The sequence below is a fragment of the Euprymna scolopes genome, chromosome 39, assembly GCF_053919585.1.
Source record: "Euprymna scolopes isolate OS-2025 chromosome 39, ASM5391958v1, whole genome shotgun sequence".
Lineage (NCBI taxonomy): Eukaryota > Metazoa > Mollusca > Cephalopoda > Sepiida > Sepiolidae > Euprymna > Euprymna scolopes.
In genome coordinates, this window is record NC_136520.1 from 30,903,995 (window position 1) to 30,924,616 (window position 20,622).

General features: G+C 32.8%; 1 protein-coding gene across 9 annotated transcripts in view; it reads left to right on the forward strand.

Moving 5' to 3' along the window:
- Positions 1-20,622, forward strand: part of LOC145263697 (rho GTPase-activating protein 12-like) — a 451,066-nt gene that overhangs the window by 421,186 nt on the left and 9,258 nt on the right. For all 9 annotated transcript variants that reach the window (XM_080120640.1, XM_080120644.1, XM_080120638.1 and 6 more), the window contains 3 exons: positions 7,148-7,324; positions 11,772-11,912; positions 20,081-20,195. In XM_080120640.1, coding sequence (XP_079976766.1) covers positions 7,148-7,324; positions 11,772-11,912; positions 20,081-20,195 — 433 coding nt within the window. The remainder of the gene's footprint in view (positions 1-7,147; positions 7,325-11,771; positions 11,913-20,080; positions 20,196-20,622) is intronic.

The window sequence follows — 20,622 nt, forward strand, 5'->3', positions numbered from 1 at the left end:
AATAAAAAATAGTTAGCTGAAATAACATAAACCAATTTGAAAAAAAAACGAAAAACGTTTGATTTAAGCTAACCCACCTATTCAAATCCAAATAAACACTAACAACAAACACAAATAAATTAATAAACAAATAATAATAAAGAATTAAATAGAAAAAAAAGGTTCCATCTATAACCACTTATAAGTTTTATTAAAATAAATAAATTAACAATTCCCAAGGAATGTCAATCCACCCCCCTTCCCAGCTATCTTCCTAGTCCTGACAACCGCACCCCTAACCTAAACATCGCAACAGCCGACTGAAAGCATCCCCTCCCCTCCTCTCTCACATCCCCCTCCACTTCTCTCCTCCAAAAGCTAATCAGTACCAGCCTACTAGCGACTTACGTGACCTAGATACACCAAGTCATCCCACTGAATATGCTAGGATGTTAATAAATTAAACAAATAAATGAATAATACAGAGCAGCTGAAAAAAAATAATAATAAAGACAACAAAATAAACAGAGAATATACAAAATTAAAAAAGCTTACGCTAAAGCAGCAAGTATAAACTATAAAAAAAAAATGAATAAATAAATAAAATATATATATATACAAAAAAAATTTTTATAAATGAAAAGGAACAAAAAAAATATGTTAAACCCCCTCCTTACATTTGCTCCGGGGCTCCACACAGCCATCCAATTTCCGCTCTATCATCTAGCATGCTTTGAATCGGTCTGTCATGTCTACCATTTGAAAAGGGAAGTTTTTTCCGAAATTAATAATGGATATTGTCGCAGACATAACAAGTAAGACATTTGTATTTAATACAACTGAATAAATATATATATAGACATATATGTATGTACTTATTGATTTGTAAATCGCCACTTGTCTTCGTCTTCTCCCAACAACAACAACGACTATATCTCATTCCTCACATTGTGATAGCCTTCTAATTCTCTACTACATACATATCCCACACAATGCTTCAAGCAAACTACATATCAATTATATATATATATATATATATATATATATATATATATATATATATATATATATTAGAGGGAATTAGAACTGGAGTCTAAAGAGCAGAGTTTATTTTAATGTATTAGTAAATGTATTAATACTTTTAAAAGAAAACAGTGCCCATTGTAGTGTAGATATATAATAAGCTCAATAGATATAGATATCCTAGAGCTATATTTATATTGAGTAAAACGATTCATAATTGTGAATTTAAAATCAGTTTATTGTCTTACTCATAACTAAAATGCTAATTTTATTTTGATGTCTTTAACTTATCCCCCCTCCCCTATTTTTGCTGATGAAGAGACTATGCTTTAAAGGACAAAACTTTTGTCAAATTATTGTCAATACTTATTGTCAATTTCAATAAAATGGATATCGTTTCCGAAACGATCGTACAATCGAGTTGATTTTGTTTGTTTTTCCTTTTGAAACTGATTTTTAATTCAAAATTATGAATCGTTTTACTCAATATATATATATATATATATATATATATATATATATATATATATATATATATATATATATATATATACCAAGTTAAAGGTATTCAAGAGGGAAAACTCGTGAATTAAAATGAAATTATTAAGAGTGCTCAATAAAAAAGAGCAAAATATAATATTTTTATTTATATAGACAAATATTACATAGTCACTACACTGAGCATGCTAATGTTTCGGACAGTTGGTCGGTACGGACCAAAAGTCTTCGTCAGGAGACATAATAAAGTTTATCTACCACTGAAAGCAGCTGGTTCTCAAATGGAAGAATTGAAGAAATATATTTATTTTAATAAAAATAAAACGAGAGGGAGGGGGTTAAGTGACATTTTTAGACTCCAGATATAGAAAGAGTAAGGGGGAAAAGGACGTCAAGACTAAACAGAATGAAAAAAGAAATAAAAAAGAGAAATAAAAATAAAAAAAATCACTTAACCCTCCCACCCCTTCCTGTTAAATTTAACGTTTTATTTTTATTAAAATAAATATATTTCTCCAATTCTCCCTTTTGAGAACCAAACGCTTTCAGTTGTACACAAACCTTATTATGTCGCCCGACAGGAACTTTTAGTTCTTAACGACCAATTGTCTGAAACATTAACATATTCAGTGTAGCGACTATGCAATATTTATCTGTCCAAGTACAAATATTATATATATATATATATATATATATATATATATATATATATATATATATATATTACATAAAAGATATATATAACTTTATTACATCATCAGAACAATAAGCAATAGTAAAAGAGAAAAAGAAACATATTTAGATTATGGCGTTTCAAAGCTAAATGCTTCTCACCAGAAGAGGAGAAGGGCCAAAATTATATAAAATGCAAATATAGATAAAAACCGGTTTAATAACATTTAAATGTGAAATGAGAATGAAGGAATGGGATAATATGGTAAAAATATAAATTCTCTGTACATTCCTCATATTTATTACCTGTGACCCAAAACATGTTTTCCGTTCATTTCGTTTAAAAACAGCAGAAAATTCACCGTTTCTTTTCTTGGCTCTTTCATTCACATATTATTGTTTGTTAACACCCGGGACATCAGACATTCATTGCCTGGCATCCCTGCCTGGTGTCAACAGCTGCCTTTTCCAACAGTTCTCACACTTCTTCTTCTTCTTCTTCTTCTTCTTCTTCTTCTTCACAGTGCACGCTTTTTACATGCAAGCTGCATAATGTATCTTTCTCCCTTTCTCTCTTTTTACATTTTTGTTTTCACATGCGCGTGCTGACACGTGTCCTCTTTTTATCTTTTAAACGGCTGTTCACCTTTTCTTTTCCTCTTTATAGAGTCTCTCCCTTTCCTACTCTTCATTTCTGTTTTCACGCAGACGATAAGTAAAAATAAACAAATCTCTCTCTTTCTCTCTCCCCCCCCCCGTATCACTGAAACAATTACAAATAAAGAAAAGAAATGAAACAAAACGTTGACGATTTTTAGTTCAGTTTTAAAAATCAATTTTCAAATTAAAATATTATGTAATCCAATTACGTGATTATGTAACAACACGAAATCTGCATGAATTAAAATATATTTAAAAGTATTTTACGGCGTGGCAAAGTTGCCCACACTCTTAATTAATTGGAAATAAAAGCATGTGAAGTCAGGTTAATATTGGCTGTGTATCAGTAATCCGTCATCGGCCATATTATTTCTTCTGGAAACAGTTAAAATTGAACAAAAATTATTTAATTTTAAGATGTTTTTAAACTTTTTAAGTTTATTTTGAATTGACATATTTTATCTGCATGCCCAATTTTTAACCTCCACTAAAGGGAAGTAACTAATATCCTTAATTTTTACTTCATATAGATGTCTAGCATAATAAGAAATTGTATTATTAATATTATTATTATTATTATTATTATTAGCTGGACACCTGGCATTGCCCGGTCATACAATAGGCTTAATCATGATATTTTAATTCATGCAGATTGCGTATGTTTTTTTTTTACATAGGCACCACCACTTATCAAGGTCCAGAGGTCACTCGTGGATAAGAGTTAAAGAATGTACAGTAGTAAAATTGGGCAATATAGTAATCGTTAGTAATGGAAATTCGATAAATTTGTTAACTTAAGTGGAATGGCTCATCAAAAACTTGTTTACGTTGGACTTGAAGACAACCATATTGTAGTCAGCTGGAAAGCAGGAAAATGGAAGACAGTTCCACAGGCGTGCACTTCTAAGAAAGAAACTTTGTTCATGGAATCTACATTTAGGATTAGGCACAGATAAAGAATGGGAGGAATTATTGATAGTGTTTTCAGCCAGACGAGTGTTTCTTGTGAAAGTTTGGTGAGGGGGGGGGCATAGATTGGAGCTCAGTCGAGCACTTACCATGAAAATAACGATAAAGCAAAAACAAACTTGCAACATCTCTTCTGTGAGAAAGAGGTTGCAGGGAAGAGAAAAGAACATCTCCAACGAGGCTACAAAGTCTATTTTGAACTCTGTCAAGGCAGGATAAGTCCTTTCTAGCAGCTCCTGCCCAGATGTAACAACAGTACTCCATCCTTGGCTCTTATATAGATAGAGAATGGCATCAGCAGTGAGATATCTACTGGATTGATAGAAGGATCCCACCATTTTTTCAGTGGCCTTGGCAACGGATTTGATGTATGTGTTCCATTTCAGATCAGGAAATGTATTATTATAGAATCAATCCTCTATTGAATATTACATATTATGAGGAATAATTTGCACGATGGACTAATTCACAAAAAAATTAAAAGATAAATAAATAATAATGATAATGTTGTTCATCAAATTCTGTCTGTGTTTGTTTACTATATCATGTCAGCTGATATTTGGGCTTGATGATGAATGCCCTGGAGAAATCTGGTTAATGTTTAGTTTTAATATATGCAAATGAAGAAATGATTCGCAGCGATTTTAAATCGTACCTCTTTTTTATCGTAAATTGAACTCATTAATAAGAAAAAATGAAAATATAATGGTGAGGTACACCCAGGCTTAAACAGGGGATCATTTGATCTGTTGTTGAATGCTCTACCACTGAGCTATATTTCCAGATAGCAATAATTCCGTTTTTCTCTTTTTTTTTTGGTGGGGGTAGGAGGTAGTATCCAAAATACTAAACGGACCTTTTAAAAAAAAAATTAATAATATTATTTGTATTTTGGGTTATTATTAAAAAACGAGAGTTAAATGTGAACTCGTAAGTTTCTACTTCTAGTTATAAAACAGATGAGCATCGGCTGAAGAGAGGTTGATATAGATATCTAAAACGGTCTGTATTATCAGGGTTTTTTTTTATAAGAAGAAATGATTTGCCAAGATTTTATTATCTCCCTTGGCTGGTGTAATGTAAAATATTCCACTGTAAAAATTCTTTTTTTTTTTTTTTCTGTCTATAAGAAAGAAAGACTATTTTTAGGATCAAATTTTTTTATCTTTCATGAATGATGAATTTCTGTACAGAACATATCTAAGAACACTATCAGACATATAAATTACCTCTGTGTTAAATTTGCAAAAGATAGGCTCAGTCGTTTCGGAACCTATGAGGAAGGAACTCACACACGCGCAAAGTGACTTTTATATAATCGTTGAGATAGAGATTTTTATTCAAGGGAGATAATCTCTGAGAAGTAAGCTAACTCATGACAATACGCCAAGGTTTATTGAAATAGAATTAGTCAAACAACCCTGGCATGGCATCAAGCAACAAAATTTACAACAGGCTTTCACATCTCTAACCATACCATCACCATGCTTTTTTTTTTTTTTTTTCTATCCATTAGTAATCTAATAAGTACAAGGTTAATCAGGCCTTACTTCAACCTCCGTAATCGAACTCTGTAAATGACAAGTTTTAGATATTAACAGTGGCAGATTGGGTATAAAAATAGTGGATTCTCAGGAAACTAAAAGTGTTGGTGGGAGGGAGTAACATGCACAACAGTAATTTTTTTTTTTTTTTTTTGATTTTAGTAACAAATTAGCTGTATTGACCCCGGCATTGCTCGGGATCTGTTTACATTTGTTATGTTCATTATCTAAGGTGTTAGTTTTTTTTTTTTTTTTTTTTTTTTTTTTTGCACTGTCCTATCTCCATGCGCGCGCGCGCGCGCACACACACACACACACACACACACACACACACACACACACACACACACACGGTGGTGGTGGTGGTGGTGGTGGTGGTGGTGGTGGAAAGGTGCTGTACCCTCCCCACTCAAGTTTGGAAATTCATCTCTATTTCAACCTTTTTTTAAGTTGGCTGCTTTCATTCCTTTTTTTTTCAGTCACCAATTATTTGTGCTCTTTTTTATTTTTTCATTAGTAAAACATTGATTTTTTTTTTTTCTACAAAGAAGTCACCACTTATTAAGGCCCGGAGGCCACTCGAGGATAAGGGTTATTGAGTATACAGTAGTCAATGGGATAATATAGTAATCGTTAGAAGTGGAAATTTGCTAAATTGGATTACTTAAGGGGATGGTTCATCAAGAACTTGTTTACGTTAGACTTGAAAACAACCATATTGTAGTCATTTGGAAAGCAGGAAAATGCAAAAGAGTTCCACAGGCATGCAGTTCTAAGAAGGAAGCTTTGTTCATGGAATCTACATTTAAGGCACAGATAAAGAGTGGGGGAAATTATTGATAGTGTTTTCAGCTAGACAAGTGTTTTTTGTGAAAGTCAGACCAGGGTGACAATAGATTTGAGCTCAGACGAGCACTTGCCATAAAAATAATGATAAAGCAGAGACAGGCTCGCAACGTCTCTTCTGTGGGAAAGAGGTTGCATGGAAGAGAAAAGGGCATTTATTTTTATTTTATGTTTATTTTTATTACTAAAGAGTCACCACTTATCAAAAGCCCCAGGAAAATAAGTGTCAATGAAATTGTTAGGTGGACGGTGAGACAAAACTAATGAGTGGTCATGATAGTGGTTATTGATCAGAGTTTGATTATTAGGTTGATGCCAAAATAATGTCGTTTTTTGACGTTCAACTATATATATAAAAACGACATTATTTTTGCATCAACCTAATATTTAAGAGAATGGCTCAACAAGAATTTGTTTACATTGGATTTGAAAATGACTTTTAATCACATGGGAAGCAGTCTCATGGTATTGTGTCCTACAGAACTTTATTTTGAAAGTTTGTTTTTTTTTCAGAATGATTTTATATAATAAAAAATATATTTTCAAAATTTACATAAAAAATAATCTTTACTTTGAAATTTAAAATTTAAAACAAAAGAAATTTTCAAAGTAAAAAGTTAAAAATGTATATTTTCATTATAACGAATTTTATTAAAATGAAACCATTCTGAAAAAGAAGCATTTCAAAGTAAAGACATTTTTTTTGTAGAATTTTAGAATTCAACTGGAATTTACATAAATATTAATCAGAAGACTTTCACTAAACAGAAGCAAAAGTCGAAAACAAACTGTATTAATAAAAATAGTCCAATACTTTATTCCAAAACAAACGCATACTGTTTATTTGATTTCTAAATGTAATTCAAATATCTGAAATACTTCAAAATGGAACCCTATTTTCTTAACTCAACATACATCGCCAGCAGAAACTAACATAATTTTCTTTTTTATTTTAGGCACAGTATTTGGGTCAAAACTGGTCGACTTATGCAAAAAGGAGAAAACATTGGTGCCAAAATTTGTCAGAGATTGCATTGCTTCCATTGAGCGCCGAGGGCTGAACCAGGACGGTTTGTACAGAGTCAGTGGAAATATTGCAGAAATTCATAAATTAAGAATCAATATTGATAACAGTAAGTATCAAAAAATTACTTTCTTTCATTAGTGTGTGTGTGTGTGTGTGTGTGTGTGTGTGTGTGTGTGTGAGAGAGAGTGAGTGAGTGAGAGAGAAAAAAAAAAGTTGTTCTGATCTCCTAAAATGGTTCAAAATTGTACATGATTTTAAATAATTTTTTTTTTTTAGAGTCATGGTCGAACTAGTAAAATTTGTACATGATTAAAAACAATTTTTCTTTTAGAGTTAAAAATCTTATAGAGTTGAACATTTCAGGATTTGCAACAAAGTCCAAGGAAATGTCATAACTTGGGAAATCAAAACATCCTGTTTATCAAACCAAACTTTTAGACTTCATCAAAGAAGTTGCACTTTTCAAAAAATTCCAGTTCAAATTTAAAAAAAAATGGAAAACAATGTCAAATAATCACCCTAGGATATTATTTGGGAATTTTATTTGACACTAAATAATTCTGTAAAACAATTCAAGCCAAATATAAATCACTTTGCTCCTTATTATAGACTGGTGGATGTAATATTTCTTTTCACAAAAAAAATATATTGTGAAAATTCAATTGTGAATTGATTCCAGTAAAGCAACTGGCCCCACCGGCATTCCAATTATAGTATTAAAAAAGCTTCAACCAGAACTTGCTCCCATACTTACGAAACTGTTTAAACATTGCCTTAAGGAGAAGTGCTTTCCGACTCCCTGGAAAACCTCATCAGTATGCCCTGTATTTAAGAATTCAGGTGATAAGTCATCTCCCTCTCAGTACAGACCAATAAGTCTCCTGTGTGTTATGAGTAAGTTGCTGGAATCCATATTAAATAGAGAAATAGTAAACCACCTCAGCAGAAACAATCTTCTTAGTGACACACAATATGGTTTCTGTTCTGCAAGATCTACCGCAGATGTGCTAACGGTTATATCTCACAGGATTAGTGAATCTCTTGACAAAGGCTTCCTTTCTAGGGCAATTGCTCTTGACATATCAAAGGCCTTCAACAATGTATGGCATAAGGGCCTACTTCACAAGATTTCCAGCTACGGTATAACTGGAAATGTTTTCTCAATCATTAAATCATTTCTCTCCGATAAGCTCATAAGAGTAGTGGTCGATGGGACAAAAATCAGAGGCCTGCAGTATTAATGCTGGAGTCCCTCAAGGATCAATCCTGGGCCCAACTCTCTTCCTGATCTACATCAATGATCTCCCTAAACACATACTTAAATCATTCGTTGACATCTATGCTGATGACACGACCATCTACGGCAACACATCAAAGGTCGTAAATGACAAAGTTCTCTCTGATTCTCTCTCCTCTGATCTCGAGCGCGTGGTTCAGTGGGGGAAGTCGTGGCTGGTTACCTTTAATGTATCTAAAACCAAACTCCTATCTTTACATCATCAACGCTCTGATCCCCATCTGGCATCAATTGAAATGGATGGCTCTCGTCTAGGAGAAGCCCCATGTTTTGACAAGCTTCTGGGTTTGTCCTTTACTCCTGATCTGAAATGGAACACGTACATCAAGTCTGTTGCCAAGGTCGCTGGAAAGATGGTGGGATCCTTCTACCGCTCCAGAAGATATCTCACTACTGATGCAATTCTCTATCTATATAAAAGCCAAGTACTTCCAAGGATGGAATACTGCTGCCATATCTGAGCAGGAGCTGCTAAAAACAGCCTATCCTGCCTTGACAGAGTACAAAATAGACTTTGTGGCTTAGTGGGGTATGCCCCTTTTCTCTACCTTGCAACCTCTCTCCCACAGAAGAGACGTTGCGAGCCTATCCTTGTTTTATCGTTATTTGCATGGCAGGTGCTCGTCTGAACTCCAATCTCTGGTCCCCCTTGCCAATCTTTCACGAAAAACACCCGTCTAGCTGAATCCACTGTGAAAAATTTCCCCCACTCTATATCTGTGCCTAAATCAAAACGTGGATTCCATGAACAAAGCTTCTTTCTTAGAACTGCACGCCTGTAGAACTCTGTTCTGTCTGCCTGCTTCCCACCTGACTACAACTTGGATGTCTTCAAGTCCAATGTTAACAAATTCCTAATGAACCCCCCCTTAAGTAAACACCTCATCAAATCTCCATATTAACGTACTGTACTTGCAATAACTGAGTGGCTTCCGGGTCTCGATAAGTGGTGACCACCGTGTAAAAAAAAAAAAAAAAAAATTTAACTCAAAATTAAATTAATTCACTAAATTTTAAAAAGCATTTAAAGATTAAAATGGTTGATTATTTATTAAGAGTTCACACATAAGTCATTAAGAATGTAGTGAACTATCAGCCTTAGCTGTTGTTCGCTGTGTGTGTGTGTGTGTGTGTGGAGGTTTTTATTGACTCACTAGTTATTAGTAGATGTAGAACAGTTGAGATAGCAGGTTCAGTCCACAGAGAAAAGCCAAGAAAAATATCGTAGAAAGGGGTCAAAATAAACTTAAATGAAAAAGAGAGTAATTAAGACCTGGCCTGACATGGTTTAGTTTTTCTGTTCTGTTTTTCTAAGCCATTCAACATGCCAGCATCTAAAATGGCTGTTAAACCAATGATGATGATGATGATGATGATGATGATGATGATGATGATGATGAACAACAACAACAACAATACTTATGTTTCGTAACTATAACGAATCAAATTTTTAGTATGATCTAGACTAATTACCAATCTAGCGATTGCACTAAAAACGATTTTAGGATTTAGATAATCAGATTAGTGAAAAAAGTATTAATCCACCCCCACTTCTTCCAGAACTAAACAAAACAAAAACAAACGTCATTGTAAACAAACATGACTGCCAATTATTTTAGGATTTTATTCCCCATGTACATATTATTTACACTCACACATACACAGCAGTCAAAAGTTTATTACATAATATAACTCAAGATGGTTAATCAGAAGAACGGGCAACTCAAAGTCTGCAGCAGACAGCGTATGATAAAAAAATATTCGTATTATACTTAATTATTTTACGCATAAAATAATAAGAAATGTTAAATGTTTCACTGTTTTTAATTTATGATGTTTCTGAATTTTTGAGATGAGGATTGGTTATTCGTATTATTTGGATTCATTGTTTTCATCTTGAGTGTCATTTTTACAATGTTTCGGTCGATGTAACTTCCAACCTTTTTCAGATGTATCTTTTCGAATCGGGAATGTTTCTGGAATTTGGACAGAATTTCAAGCGGAACTTTTCATTTACTTCACGGGGGTAGTGTGCTCTTGTTCCATCAGCTATGACTGAATAGATGTCCTAAAGTAATTCACAATTGTATTTTTCGGTTGGCCACACTGAGGATTGAACCTTCAATCTTCTGGAGAATATCACTTTTTACAATCGATTGTTTCAAGTACTCTAACCATTCCCAAGTTCAACAGAAACATTTCTGAGTTCGACAAGAATTGAAGAAGGTCGAAAGTTACATTAACCGAAACATTGTGAAAATCACACTCAAGATGAGAACAGTAGTCCTATGAATCCGTATAATACGAATTTGTAATTTGTGTTTAGCATTATAAAAAATATATATTACTTTATATTTATTGATTTCTTTCTTTTTCTTTTTTATAAAAATAGAATAATTTTTTTTATCTGACACCATTTGCTGCAGACTTTGAGTCACCTGTTCTGATTCACTCTCAAGATTTGATGTAGAGCAATTCGATTCTCTATTACATTTTTTGTGTCTCATACACACTAACTATCCACGTTTATCATCTATATTTCCTTCTACAAGTAGATACATTCCGTCTGGTTCTCCTTATGCTAAGTCTCCAATAAACACAATTATGAAGATTGACTGTGTCAATTTGCCACTGTTTGCAGTTTTGCCTGATAGTTTATTTCTATGTCTTCTTAGGGAGCCGACTTTCATTTTGTTGTTCAATCTTAGGTCTCTGCAAGTGCTGATATACACCTTGTTTCTTTCAGCATATCTGAACCACCAAAGACGGTTTGCTATTATTAGAACAAAATCGACCATCATCTTTGATTGAATCATGTCAAAGTAATAACTAGGGCTACGACAACAGCATATTCTTTTCCTTGTTTTGATTCTCAGGATTCCATTAATATCTTATATGCTTTTATGTAGAGTGGTGTGATCCTCGGTTGATTAATTGTGTCTAACTGTGTCGGATATATACTCGAGAGTAAAAACAATGAAAAGAATATGCTGTTGTCATAGCCCTAGTAATAACATATTCACAGATGATAAGTCTTACAATAAGTTTCAGAACTTTAAAACGATGCAGATCTGTAGAAAATTAAATGTTTAGTAAAAGTTATTTATTGTATCTTTTCTTTGTTTTTAATTCCTCAATTATTAACTATATTGCATGATTGCTAAAAAACAGTCTTGAATGAATGTATTTCCTTGCGCTAGCATAGAATTTTTAATTATAATTTTTTTTTATAAATGTTTCTTCGTTTCTCTTTCAGTGAGTACCAATTCCCATTACAATTTGGACGATGAGTGTTGGGACATTCATACTTTGACAGGGACTCTCAAATTGTTCTTCCGAGAATTGAAGGAACCACTTTTCCCCTTTAATAAATTTGAAAGATTTTTGGAAGTCGCAAGTAAGTTTCCACCTCAGTCAAACGGCAGATATATTGTTTGATTTTATCAGATTTGCATGTCCCTAAACATATTAAATTAAACAATTAGATTCTAACAGAACATGTACCTTTTTTTTTTTTTAATAAGGGAATCGCCACTTATCAAGGCCCAGAGGCCACTCGAGGATGAGTTTAATAACTGTAACTATAAAAATATGTGTCAGTGCCCTCTAGGTACTAACTGTATGCTTAGTAGGGCTCTATGGACAAATTTATCTTTAGTTGACCTTTGACAACTAAATATTTTCGTTTACTAGCCAAGCCCACATGATTTTTAGAATATGACATCTTCGTTCTGTGACGAGTATGTACATCATAAAGATTTTTCTGCATTTTTTTAATAAGTGTGATTCCAAATATACAACAAATTTTATGTTGATACTTGAAGATATAAACATTCTAATTTCTTCAGATGTTTTTTTAAAACAGCCTTCGTTAAAAAAAAAATAAATAAAGAGTATATTAAACTTTTATTTTTTTAATAATTTAACTTTGTTCGTTTTATTAAAAACAAAAAGTTGAAAAGATATTTTTCACTCAGTAGTGAAGATTGGAAGATTGTCAGTGAAAGAAATGCAATCGCCAAAAGATAAGCGCTTCATTATTTCTAGTCGCCACTTTGAAAAATCGCTCGCAAATGTGACTGTTTCACTCACAATGTAGAGCCCTGCTTAGTGATGCAGTTTACAAGTTTGTTTTTTTATACTTTACTAATACCAAGTAAACTAATATTATCTGTTTCGTAAATTTTGATCTCCAGGGTACATCCAATTCATCAGCAGAATAAGTTGGTCAAATTTTTTGTAGTTATTGTGGTGAGGTTCTTATCTTTTTTCTGTCATTCTCTTTTATTCCTAACTAGCGGGGGGGGGGGCTGGCGTTTCCCGGGTGTTTGGAGGTGTGTGTGTTGAGAAAGAAAAAAAAAACCCGAACTGGAAAAGAAAGTGAAGAAAACATGAGAACTTACCGCTGCGCTACGACGACAAAGAAAGCAAAAGCATTTCAATTTAGCGATGTTCAAATCAAAAGTTGTTGATAATTACGTCAAGAATGATAGGAGTCGGCGAAGAAATGAAAGTGAAGTTTTCAGCTTTCTCTCATGGTATTTATTTTCTGCACCACGAGGTCGTTCCCCGAAAAAGGGAACTCTGGCAGCGTCCAAATGAATAGCAATTGTCTGATATGAGGGGTTTTCCACAGTGATAAAAAGCTAATTGCTTTCTGGACGTCCCAGCCTTTCGTGCCGGGAAGCTGCCTTCGCTTTCGTTGGTTTCGCTTATATGTAAAAGACCAACAAACATGCGGATGGACGAAAGCAAGAATGTAAGTAAATGTAGAGACGACCTGCATTCACAAATCGTAGATATTACGATCTAGGGAGTATATAAAAGATTCTAAAAAATAGTTTTTAGCTTTTGTTTTTAATTTTTTATACCCCGAATAACAAAGAAAAATATTTGGTTGAATTCAAAATACATATATATATATATATATATATATATATATATATATTATCTATATATATATATTATCTATCTATCTATATATATATATATATATATATATATTATCTATCTATCTATATATATATATTATCTATCTATCTATATATATATATTATCTATCTATCTATATATATATATATATTATCTATCTATCTATATATATATATATATATTATCTATCTATCTATATATATATATATATATTATCTATCTATATATATATATATATATTATCTATCTATCTATATATATATATATATTATCTATCTATCTATCTATATATATATATATATATATTATCTATCTATCTATCTATAGATATATTATCTATATATATATATATATATTATCTATCTATCTATCTATATATATATATATCTATATATATATATATCTATCTATATATATATATATCTATCTATATATATATATATTATCTATCTATATATATATATCTATCTATATATATATATATATATATATATATATATATTATCTATCTATATCTATATATATATATATATATATATATATATTATACAATGCTGTAGCTGAGATTGAATTCACTACACAAGTTTGTAATGTAATTCAAATCTTGTCGGTAGCTGAATACTTGATGCTTTGCCAGGGCTAACAAGGGTATTTTTTTTATTGTGACGCCATTACTAGATGGGGTGCCTATCATGACTTAAGAGAGTCCCATCTACCCTTGAGAGAAGGATAGATCATGCCAGTTTCTCAACCTGGTATTTTACCTCACGTATTATATATATATATATATATATATATATATATATATATATATATATATATATATATATATATATATATATGTAATTAATTTATTATTTAAATATTTATTTTAAATATTTTTGTGTGCATAAATTAAGTTATAACTTTTGAATTCAACCAAATATTTTTCTTTGTTATTCGAGGTATAAAAAATTAAAAACAAAAATTAAAAACTAAAACAATGCATGCAATCATTTTGTTTCTTATGCATAAATTAAGTTATAACTTCTGTGTATGTCTATTTAATAACTTCCAAAGTTTTTTTTAATAATTTTTATATTTTAGTTTACAATTTGTAAAAAACTATATCTGCTTAATCTCTTAATCAATTTATTTTTTATAGATTTTGAATTTCATTTTTATTGTTTAACATTTAATTTTTGTAATAGATTCAGTGATCTTTTATAAGTTTTTTTACTTAATGCTAATGATATGCAAAGAAAAAGAAGAAAACTTAACATAAGAAACAATAAGAGAGCATGCAATCTGACTGGTGTCAACTCTTTGAATTGGACTGCATGGAGAGCAAATGTGAGAAGTTGCTTGATATTGCTCATCTCAGAGTTTGGGACATTCAGAACAAAACAAATTATCAAAACTGGATGAAAAAGCAGATAAATTCTATTCATTCCACCAATCGCTTCCATTTGTCATCATTCCCTCTCATTAATCCTTATCCTTGAATGGCCGTTGACCTTGATAAGTGATGTCTCAATATTTATCTTCCTCCCACGATGAAAGCTGTGATACAAGGTCAGTAAAGTGGAATTTGAAAAGCCAAGTACCCTAGAGGAAGAGCACTCTGGCCTACAAAAAATTCCTGACAGGCCTATCCACCTTCCCACCTTCCCGGTAGGGGTACCTCGGGTGATTAACAATAACCTAACTCCTTCTCAAAAGGTAAGAAGAAAAAAAGTCTGAGAGGGTGCACCTCCTAGAACTGACCAGAACTTTGATGACACCTTAGTCAACAATGAACAAGCCACATAAACACTGGCCTAGACTCTGGTGGCTTTGAGGGAAAACCCTGGTTGCTAAGTGGTGCTTCATTGATATAAAAAAAAGAGGAGATGGGCAGATAAACTTGCTTTGATGTCTCTTGCTAAGGGTAGATAATCGTCGTTCAATGTTTCAAGAACATATAATTGCAAGACCCAAAAAGAGTTATCCCCCTTTACACAGAAATTCGTAATAAATAACAAGCATTATTGTACCTATTTACTATGCCTCCCCACGGGACAGAGTTAGACACCAGGGTCGTTTTTTTAACGTGGAGAAAAGGTACAAAAATAAAAATTGTCTCAGTCGTGAAGGATTTCTTCTCCACCGAAAGAGAACAAGAAATAGAAGTGCAGCATCTGAAGAACAGATACTACACTTTGATCTTGACACCAAGCATTATTGTAGCGAAATTCGAAAATTGAAATATTGAATTTCAAGTGAAACCTTTGGTTTAATTAATAATCTTTGTTAGGTCAATTAATATACCTTTGTTAAATGAATTACAAAGCTGCTAAACTTCTGTCAGACCACCAATATGGATTTAGGCACGCCCGTTCTACTGCATATATTCTAACTGTAATATATTCTACTGCATATATTCTAACTGTAATCTCTGAATGTTTATACCAAACACTGGATAAGGCTGGGGAGGGGAGGGCAGTAGCCCTAGATATATCTAAGCTTTTGACAGGGTATAGCACGATGGTCTTCTCATGAAAATAAAATCCTATGGTATTACTGGACGAATGCTTAGCATAATTAGATCCTTCTTAAATGAGAGAAGAATCCAGGTTGTCCTCGATGGGCATACGTCCAAAAAATTTGATATAAATGCGTGAGTACCTCAGGGATCGATCCTTGGACCTTTATTATTTCTGATATTCATAAATGACTTACCTGGTAAAATTGTCTCTGAGATGGGTATATTTGCCGACGACACCACACTCTATAGCAGGCACGTGGGGAAATCTAATGAGCACATATTTACAGTAATGGCCGAAACCCTAGAGGAAGATTTTCAGTCTGTAGTGGAATGGGGTCATAAATGGATGGTAACATTCCACGTTGCCAAGACAAAGCTAGTTTCCTTTAATAATTACATGAAACCTTACCAACCACCAATAGCTATGGCTAGAGATATTTTACCTAAGAGCACTGCGTTCAAGCTCCTTGGCAACGTTCACAGGAAACATGAGTTGGAATAGATACATTGAAATCATTGGTAAGGCTGCTGCAAAGAAGGTGGGCTCTTTCTATCGTGCTAGGAAGTTACGTACGCCTGAAAGTATCTGGTACCTCTACAAAACCACCATTCGCCCATGTATGGAGTACCAAAAGAGAGTCTCCAACCTGAATTGTCATCTAAACTTCAGCCTCTGTCCCACCAAATGTTGCATCCCTCTGCCTGTTTTACAAGTATTTTAATGGTGAATGCTCTGACGAACTACAACCACTTGTACCCCTCGACGAGAGTACCCCGACAAGCAGCAAAGTCCCACCCCTACACAGTTTTGATCCCTAGATGTAAGGAAGCCTTTTAATCTAATAGCTTCTTCCCCAGAACAGCAGGACTTTAGAATTCTCTTCCGGTTTCCTGCTTCCCCAACTATACTTACATGCAGAAGTTCAAGTGTAATGTGAACAGACATCTTGCTGCTAAACTCCCTACATAGTACCCCTGGAACTTAGTAGCCCCTTACATCAAAGTGGCAATATGCTTTCTTTGGGGTGAAAATGTAATAAAAAAATTTTAAAAAGTCACTAAAGAAAAACGTACCTTTGTTCTTTTAATAACTTCATCGTGGAAGGTATTGACAAAGAAACAAAGGAATTAACACTTAACATTTACTTAGCACACATAGAGATGTATGGAGACCGCCTGTTTATTTTTTTACATCTGTCTACGAAAAAGCTATACGCCGAAAAGAGAAAGACACATTGCATTACAACTCAGGGGGCATTATTTAAAATATACCTCACCAGTTAATCAAAGGGAGGCAACTCCAAACTATTTACACCACTGAAAATACTGTCCCATCAACGAAATGTTGCATCCCTCTGCCTGTTCTACAAGTACTTTAATGTTGAATGCTCTGACATACTACAAGCACTTGTACCCCCTAGACGTGAATCCCCTCGACAAACCCGACAAGCAGCTAAATCCCACTCCTTCACAGTAGAGATCCCTAGATGTAAGAGAGCCTTCTACTCCAATAGTTCTTCCCCAGAACTGCTAGACTTTGGAACTCCCTTCCAGGATTCTGCTTTCCCAACTGTACTGACATGCAGATGTTCAAGTGTAATGTTAACAGACATCTTGCTACTCATCTCCATTTATAATACCCCTGCAACTTATGTCCCCGATAGTTGCCCCCTACTTCAAAGTGGCACTGTGCCTTGTTTGGGGTGAAAATTGAATTTTAAAAAAAAAAAAAAAAAAAAGATAACTTTTCAGTATTCAAAAATCCACTAGCATTGATATTTTCAATAAAACCGATGGTATCTACTGAATTCAAATGTCGCATATATCGAAAATATCCAAAAAAAAATTATGAAAACGATGTGATAGAAATTTAATTATTGATGTAAACATTTTTTGAAGATAATTAGTAAAAATTAGTTTTGCTAAATTGCTAAATTGGCCAAAGATTTTCAGTTTTCAGAAAAGTTTCAGCTCCATTCTTGTTATCATTCAAACTCTTTGGTTTCTTTCTTTGCAAAACTCAGTTTTCGTTAATTGTCCCTGGAAACTATTTTTTATTAATGATTAATTTTCTACTCTATCATTCTTCATAATTTTTAGATATTTTCATTCCTGTGACATGACAATTCAATAGATATCATTGGTTTAACTTGAAATTCAATTTTCGAATTCTGCTATAATAATCAAGAACTGCATTTTAGTTTCCTGTCTTGAAGAATGTTAATTTTGTAAATTATTGTTAAAAGAAATATTTTTCTTGTTTCATGAATGTGCATAAAAATGTCTCCTTTGTAAGTTTTGATATATAAAATACCTATTATTATACTTAAGCTGAGTTAATCAACGTTTGTTTCCGTGAAGCTTTTTTATTTATTTATTTTATTTTTTTCATCACACGTAATATTTTGTTTGTTTTGGGATTGAGTTATGTTTAAAAAAACTGTCCATTTTAATTAACCAGCTCTTTTATATGAGAATGAGATGATGGATGCGTAATGTAAATCTTAAAGACAGGCTTAGATCTGATGACCTCAAAGGAAAGCTAAGCACTTTTGCATTACACAGACGGTGGCATTGTTAGAGGGTGATAACTCCCATTTCTTCTTGGCCAAATAACATGGCAAAAAAATAACGAAGAAGATTTCTTTTTTGCGAACATGAAAATATTTGAAAACCAAAACATTTATTGTATAGAAATGTATCAATATATAATTGTAAAAACATTTATTGAAAAGTCTGCATAAAAAAATATAGTTTTAATAAAAGCAATTTTTGTTTTAAAGCAACATTGGATGTTTTTTCCTTCCTGAAACATTTTTTGAATTAAAGTAAAATTGGATTTTTTTTTTTTTTTGACTAATTTAATAATTTAAGTGAAACATTTTTTGGATTAAAACAACATTGGATTTTTTTTCCTAAACATTTTTTAATTCAAGTAAAATTGTCACTGTAACAAAATATAGTTTTAATTTTATTTGTGGCACCTATTAAAGGGTCAACAATATATTATAGTTTTAATTTTTGAATTTATAAACAATTTGAATGAAAAAAAGCACCACCTGGTGACAGTTTAGTAGAATGCAACCAAAAAAAAAAAATAAAATAAATGAATAAAAATGCTGCCGTTCATGAATGCAGAAGTAACGAAGGTTAAATCTGAATTTTTTGGGGAGATGTGTGCAGAACAGGAGACTTAGATAGTATGGTCACATTGAAAGAATTGATGATAGTTCTTGGGTAAGTAGATGTAGAATAGTTAAAGTAAAAGTGTGATTTGATAGGGGAAGGCCAAGGAAACCATGAGTGAAAGTGATAAGCATGGATTTGAGATAAAGGCCTGATCAGAGATTGGTTAATTTGGAAGCCAGTTTAACATTGGAACCAATCCTTGAAGCTATCCAAACATTGGAACCAATCCTTGAAGCCATCTAAACATTGAAACCAATCCTTGAAGCCATCTAAACATTGGAACTAATCTTTCAAGCCATCTAAACATTGGAACCAATCTTTGAAGCCATCCAAACATTGGAACCAATCCTTCAAGTTATCCAAAGCATTGCATTTTGGCTGCAAACAAAACAAATAACTCCCTATTTTTGATTTGATGCTCCTTCTACAAACTCACTCCTGAAATATTTGTTCCACTTCATGTCTCTCTCTTGTCAGATCACTGTTAGAGTATATTGTCCAGGCTTCTGCTTCATATCTAATAAATGATATCCTGCATATGGAGAGATTTCAACAATTCGCTACTCGAACGGTGCTGCAACTACAACATCTATCTTACAAAACCTGACTCGAGATTAACCTTTTCTCCATTGAGTGTCAATGTTTATGTGGTGATCTCATTTTGCCCTACAATCTCTTCAATGACAGACCATTCATCAGGAAGACACTTGTGCAGGCATTCGCAGAAACTGTTTAATTGTCAATTTTGATTGAACCAAAGATGGCCATTTTTTAATTAGGATCTCTGAACTTTGGAATAGACTGAAGGCAACTGGAGCATTATTGGTTTATTTTTATTTATCTTTTTTTGACAAATTTATTGAATTAAAAAATCTTTAAAAATAACCTCAATGACACAATGAGTTTCTTTTTAATGTTTATTTATTTCTATTTTTCAGAATGTGAATCAAAAATGAAAGTCGAAGAACGTTTGAGAAACTACAAAGAACTGATCCATTCCTTTCCCAAATGCCATCGAGAAACCCTCAAAGATCTCCTCTATCATCTCAGAAAGTAAGAACACGTCATTGGGGTGGCGGGGGGGGAGTTAAGCAAAGGGAGTTAACTCTCTTCATAATATGCCACAAGGGAGATAACTCTGTAGACAATTTAAAAAATCCTATTTACTTGCCTCTGCATGAGAGTAAAATGTTTGATTTAACTTCAACATAAGAGATGTTGTCATAATGGGCATGCCATTTCCTCAGATGATAACCAACTGTATGGAATATTCATGCAGTTTCTCAAGTATTAAGAATGCAAATAAAATCCTTATATATATATATATATGAACAAATGATTAATAAAACATGTTAAAAGACATCTTGAAAAAGAGTTAAAAACATATTTAATTTTAAAAAAGGAAACACAAGATAAGTGGATAGTCCTTAATCCGCGGAGTTTCGAAGAAATACGCTCCTTCTCATCAGAGGGCATGAAA